At 37.3% G+C, this 6,000-nt stretch overlaps 1 protein-coding gene across 4 annotated transcripts in view; it reads left to right on the top strand.

Moving 5' to 3' along the window:
• The first annotated feature begins 5,054 nt into the window (after positions 1 to 5,054).
• Itgb6 (integrin subunit beta 6) overlaps positions 5,055 to 6,000 on the top strand; it is a 74,504-nt gene continuing 73,558 nt past the window's right edge. For 3 of the 4 annotated variants that reach the window (XR_005737970.2, XM_078017466.1, XM_021730299.3), the window contains exons 1-2: positions 5,055 to 5,192; positions 5,297 to 5,372. Coding sequence is in view for 3 of the 4 variants with exons in the window: in XM_078017466.1 (XP_077873592.1) it covers positions 5,312 to 5,372 (61 nt within the window). In the remaining variant the exon portion in view is untranslated. The other variant, XM_040294364.2, reaches the window with a different exon arrangement.

Raw genomic sequence — 6,000 nt, 5'->3', positions numbered from 1 at the left:
TTGTTGTAACAGTATATATTGCTCTAAAGAAAGCAGGGTCCTGGAGAAAGCCAGGAAGAACTGTTCTTAAAGAGATAACTTGGAAGTGCATTTGGGATTACAGCCACTTGAGACTGCTTGAGAAACTCAGGAGAATGAATTTGGGATCTGACTCTACTGCTTTTCAATCAATGTAGCTCAGGGTCCTTCTCTATAGATACCTCAACCCACTCATTTTCTACTCAGTGTAGCTTTCCCTTGCCTTTGGCTTCTGCCTCCACATAGCTGCTGATCTCTTCTAAAATTGGACTGACACCTGAAGCATAATCTTTCTTTCCTCCGGCCTGATACATTCAGTCTCTCCCTCCCTCTCTCCCCTTACCCTCTCTCTCTCTCTCTCTCTCTCTCTCTCTCTCTCTCTCTCTCTCTCTCTCTCTCTCTCTCTCTCTCTCTCTCTCATCATCCTGTCAGCTTCACCTTCCGTTATGAAACTTTAGATTTTTCTGCCTATATTTCTCAGTTCAAATTCCACATAGTCTTCCCCTCTACATGGTTTGGCTTTCTGAAGTTTCACAGTTATCTGGTCAACTGCAATCCAAAAGTATTAAATGATCCCAGAAATAACTCATAAACTTTAAGTTGTGTACCATTCTAAGTAGCACAATGAAATCATTTTAAAACAATTTTTAATATGTTCAGTTTTTAATAACAGGAATGTTTTATGAAATATTACTATGTCAAACAGCAAATGAATACTTGCAGTGATTTTTTTCCAGTGAATTTGAATTTTTTTTTCTTTTTTAAATTTTTTTTTTTGTTGTTGTTGTTAATTGTCATACTAGAAATTAAACCCAGGGCTTCATGAGTTTGAGACAGGTGCTCTACCACTGAGCTAAACCCACAATGCCTTGAAATTCTTTTAAAAAGAAAAAAAGTTTGGATTATATAAACATAGCACAATGAAATCTTCTACCATCCTGTTCTGTTTCACACAGGGTGTGAATCATCTTTTTGTCCACTGTATCCACTTTTTATATGCTCCCCACCTGATTTAGTTATCAGATCAGTTATCACATCAACTGTCATGGTATCAAATTACTTGTATTAAAGTAACCCACATTTTACTTAAAAATGACCTTTAAGTTCAGGAGTAGCAATGCTGACAATTCAGATATGCCAAAGAGAAGCCATAAAGGGCTTCTTTTAAAGTAAAAAGATGAAAGTCCTTACTTAATAAGGAAAGGAAAAACTTATATGCTAAGGCTGCTAAGATCTATGGAAAGAACAAATCTTCTGTCCATGAAACTATGAAAAAAGAAAAATAAATTCATTCTAGTTTTGCTATTGTTAGAAATACCAGGGTGTGCCAGGTACCATGGTACATGCCTGTAGAAACTTAGAAGGCTGAGGCAGGAGGATCATGAGTTCAAACCCAGCCTCAGCAACTTAGAGAGGCTCTAAGCAACTTAATAAGACTCTGTCTCAGAATAAAAAATTAAAATTGGTTTGGGATATGGCTCAGTGATTAAGTGCCCCTGGGTTCAATCCCTGGTACACCGCCCCCCCCCAATTGTCCCATGCCCAACGAGGAATCAAACATGTGCACTGAAGTAGCTTGGCAAGGCAAACTTTACTTTTGCAGAAGGGCGTGCTACTGATTATGGTAAGCAAGCACATGTCAGTGAACAGTCCACCTGATTATATCCCTAATGCAGCACTGCCCCTTGCTCTGATATGAGGAGCTCAGGGTTATAATCTACATGATTGGCTCATTTTAAATTGGGAAAAGGCTACAGTTAAAGGGAAGAGCTATAGTTAAAATGGCTACTATTGGATCTTACATCCTAATTAAGACTAAATACTATATTGTGAAAATGGAACACCAAACTTTCTATTTCTTACAAGGTGACATCTCAAACTGAGAAAGCTACAGTCACAGTGTGTGATAATTATTACATTCTGATAGAAAAGGCATTAAATTTGTGTGTACATATGTATAGGAAAACAACATAGTATGTATAGGGTTTGGTCCTATCCTTTGTTTCAGGCATCCTCTGAGGGAATTAGAACTTATCTCCCACGAATAAGGTGAACCACAACAAGCAGAAACAGAGGAAAATAATCTGGTTAGTTAAGGGGACATGGTTTCCATTCAGGGCATCTTGAGAGTTATGGCAAGCATGGATAACAAGGCTGCTCCTTCCACAGTGGTGTGAGTAGAACAGTTCCCAGGGGAGGGCACCAGGCACTACATCTTCAGGAAGCAAGACTGTGCCTTCCCTGTGCATTACTGCTTGGTACCAGTTATCCAGAGCAGTGCCAACATGAAACCAGAGTGTGAGAATGTTTTATTGTACCATTACTTCACTTTATATTTTCTCTTAAATTCCTCTCTGCATTTTCTCTACCCTACATTTTAAGCTTTCATCATAGCCCAAGCAGGGGACATGTTTTGCCTCTCCTGGTTGCTTTCTGTACCCTCCTAAACCATCTATGTTCTCATCTATGTACTCAATATCCATTGAATGCCAGCCCTGTAACAATACTGGACAATAAACTACTGGAAGTCTTTATACAGGATGGCACAGGGCACTCAATGTAAAGCACAAATTCAATTTCACGGGTTAAATTGGGTCTTGGGAGTTCTCCCAGGACCTTGTTGCTGCCTGCATCCTGTTGGCAGCGGGGATGAAATTTTATCCACTCCCACTCATGTTCCATTGGCAAGAGCTAGTCATTGGGGTTCTCTTAACTTCAAAACAGGCCAGGAGAGGTAGTCTGATTGTCTTCCAAGAGGAAGAGATTTTGGGTGGTAGCAGAACCCCAGAGAAGTTTCCACAGAGTGGGCAGATAGACAGCTGTTCGGGCATCCCTTACCTCAGCGCATCCAAAGAGGCTAATAGTGGCTTCCAGGGAGGTCTGTGTGCAGACAACTCAGGACCTAGGAAAGCCTCACTTCCCTGGGGAATCTCATTCAGACTCATTGAATACCATCAGCTTCATATCTTTCAATCCAAGCTGATGATCTCAATTTTACAGTTTATGCTTCAAACGTGTCCCCATTTTTTAGACTTCCATATCCAGTTGCCTAAGGGGATCTCAAACTGATCATGTTCTTATTCACATCCTCTATCCGCAGCCTAATCTCTCTCAGTGAAGAGTATCACTCAATTGCTCAGACCAAACACCTCTCCCTTTTTTTCATGTCCACATCCAATCCATAATCAGTCCATTTTCAAAATATGTCCTGACCTCCTCTTCCTGGTTACAACCACCACCGTGTCTGTCCTCAACAGCCACACGTTATTGTTTTGCCCCAAACACCTTCCAACCTTGCCACACTTCCACAACAGCCAGAGTGATTCTCTTAAAATGTAAATTACATTGTATCTTTCTAGGTTTCCTATGACACTCTAACCTGTTTAGAATAAAATTCAAGGTCAAGAGTATGTATAATCTGACCTCTGTCTTCAAAATTCATCATTTTTCCTTTCCTGTCTTATAGTCTCAGAGTCTTTGCACTTTCCTGTGTCATCCATGTCATCGAGAGCTCTGTGACATAGCACTGGTCAAGGAGACTCTCCCAACTCTCCTACATAAACCAACACCTCCTCACTGCCCCTCCTTCCTTTAAGCCAGCTTTATTCTTCATCCCAGCTCTGATCACTGTCTGAATTTGAGTCTCTTCCCACTGCTCCCCAGGAGTATTTGCTGCAAGAGTTCAGTATTTGATTGATTTTTTTTTCAAGGACACAATCTGTTTCAAGGAGAATATCTGCATTATGAAAAAGAAAATGGAGTTCCTAAAAAAAATTAGAATTAGAACAATCATATTATCCAGCAATCCCACTACTAGGTATATATTTGAAAGAAGGGAAATCAGTCTGTTGAAGAAACATCTGCACTTCCATGCTTATTGGAGCACTATTCACATTAACCAAGATAGGGAAATAACCTAGGTGTCCATCAGTGGGTGCGGGGATAAAGAAAATGTATTGTATGCGCAATGGAATGTTATTCAGCCATAAAAAGAACAAAATTCTGTCATTTGTAACAATATGTATAGAACTGGGGGTATTACATTACGTGAAATAAGTCAGGCACAGTAGGAGAAATGCCACATATTCTCACGTGTGGAAGATAAAAAGTTGATCTTAAAAAAGTAGAGAATATAATAGTGGTTACTAGAAGCTGGGAAGGATGTGAGGGAGGGAGGGAGAAAGGAGAGTCAATGGTTATAGGGAGAAATTATGCCAACTATTGTAAAGCACAGTAGGAAAACTATGGTTGACAACAATTAATGAAATATTTCAAAATAGCTAATAGAGAGGACTGTGAACACTCCCAACACAAAGAAAGATTCGCATCTGAGGTGATATATATGCTAATTACCCTACCGGATACATTGTATGTATGTATTGAAATGCCACATTATATAAATAAAATAAATTTATATTTTAAAAGAAATTAAAAATATATATAATTAAAAGTGATATTTGACACAAAACCAATACTCAGTAAATATTTATTGAATGAATGGATGAATAACAAACTAATAGTGGATTTTTAAAATGGAGGCAATATCCAGGGCACTGGAAATGGAAAAACAAGCTAAATAAACTTTTAAATAAGAACAGTATATGGGAAATGTGTTTTATCCAATGAAAAAAATAAGAAAATAGTGTTTTGTTTTCCCTAACCCTAACTTCTAGTCTGCCTATAAAATTATGTTTATTGTTTATTTTTCAGACTTTATTGTAATTCTCTGCAGAGGATTTAACATGGAATACAGAAATCTGAGGTATTTTCATTTAGCTTGTTTTTCTTTTTTACCCTCCTTACCTGTAACTTAAATGCTTATGTTTTATTTCACATCTTTGCTTATTTCATTAAATTAAAATCATTGTAGAAGCAATCCTATTTCAGTTGTTCTTTTGACATTTTATCAATCAACATTTCACTAAAGGTATCAACTTTCTCTAGGATGCAGAGAGACTAATAGAACTTACACAAAAATTTCTCCTGAATGAATTTCCCCACCTTCTTGGTGATTGTACACCTGCCTTCCTTATAAGGAGAACAAGGAAGTAAATCATGTTGAAGTTGCTTTTAAACACAGCTTTTCTTCTTTACCTGTCCAGGTAGCCTCTGTTTTCATTTCAGTCGTAATGAAAGCTTTTTAATTTACATCTCAAGTTTCATTTCAAAGCAGTGTAAGTAGTATTTAATATTTTACACTTCAAGAAAGAAAGCCTTTAACGATCTTCAGCTTTGGTCTTGTAACCTTGAAGGTAATTCATTTTTTAAATCTACACAGCGAGAACTGAAACGAATGGGGATTGAGCTGCTCTGCCTGTTCTTTCTATTTCTAGGAAGGAATGATCGTGCACAAGGTAAGACCTAAGTTCTCAGATATGTTGCTTTCATGATATGCTTGACAAACCTGTCATTTGGTTCAGAAACTAGAGCTGAAGTCATTTTTTATTTGACCTGTTTGATGGCTCTTTTGCCACCGAGTGAATACTTTAACAAATTACAGGCAAACATAGGGCTGGTCCCACCGTGAATGTTCTAGGCTTAAGGTAAATAAATACAAAGGTTACACAGGCATTTTAATGAGGAGAATTAAACAACATTACTGCACAGTAGGACTTCTTAATGCCTTTGTGACAGTCGTTTTGGAAACTTCTGTTTTATTATACAATAAGTTCTTCCTCTTGAGAGTAATAATCTTGGGAGAGAAAAAGGATTTTATTTCACAAACAGAAATACCACATTTATAAGAGAAACATTTTAAATGGTTACAAATAATTTTAAAATTAAAGTGACAGGTATTTAATAAGAATAAAAAACAGGATGATTCTGTATTTGTCAACAGTTAGCTATTTTTAAAAAAGGAAGAGGATGATAATTTTTGGCTTATAAGGTACATGTATTTTCAACGTGATAGATGTGAAGTGTAAATTTTTATGTGAGTTGCTAGCATTTTCAGAATTGATTTTTGAAGACAAAAATACATTT

This window comes from Ictidomys tridecemlineatus, chromosome 7 (genome assembly GCF_052094955.1).
Source record: "Ictidomys tridecemlineatus isolate mIctTri1 chromosome 7, mIctTri1.hap1, whole genome shotgun sequence".
Classification (NCBI taxonomy): domain Eukaryota; kingdom Metazoa; phylum Chordata; class Mammalia; order Rodentia; family Sciuridae; genus Ictidomys; species Ictidomys tridecemlineatus.
This window is presented reverse-complemented; position numbering and strand designations above follow the sequence as displayed.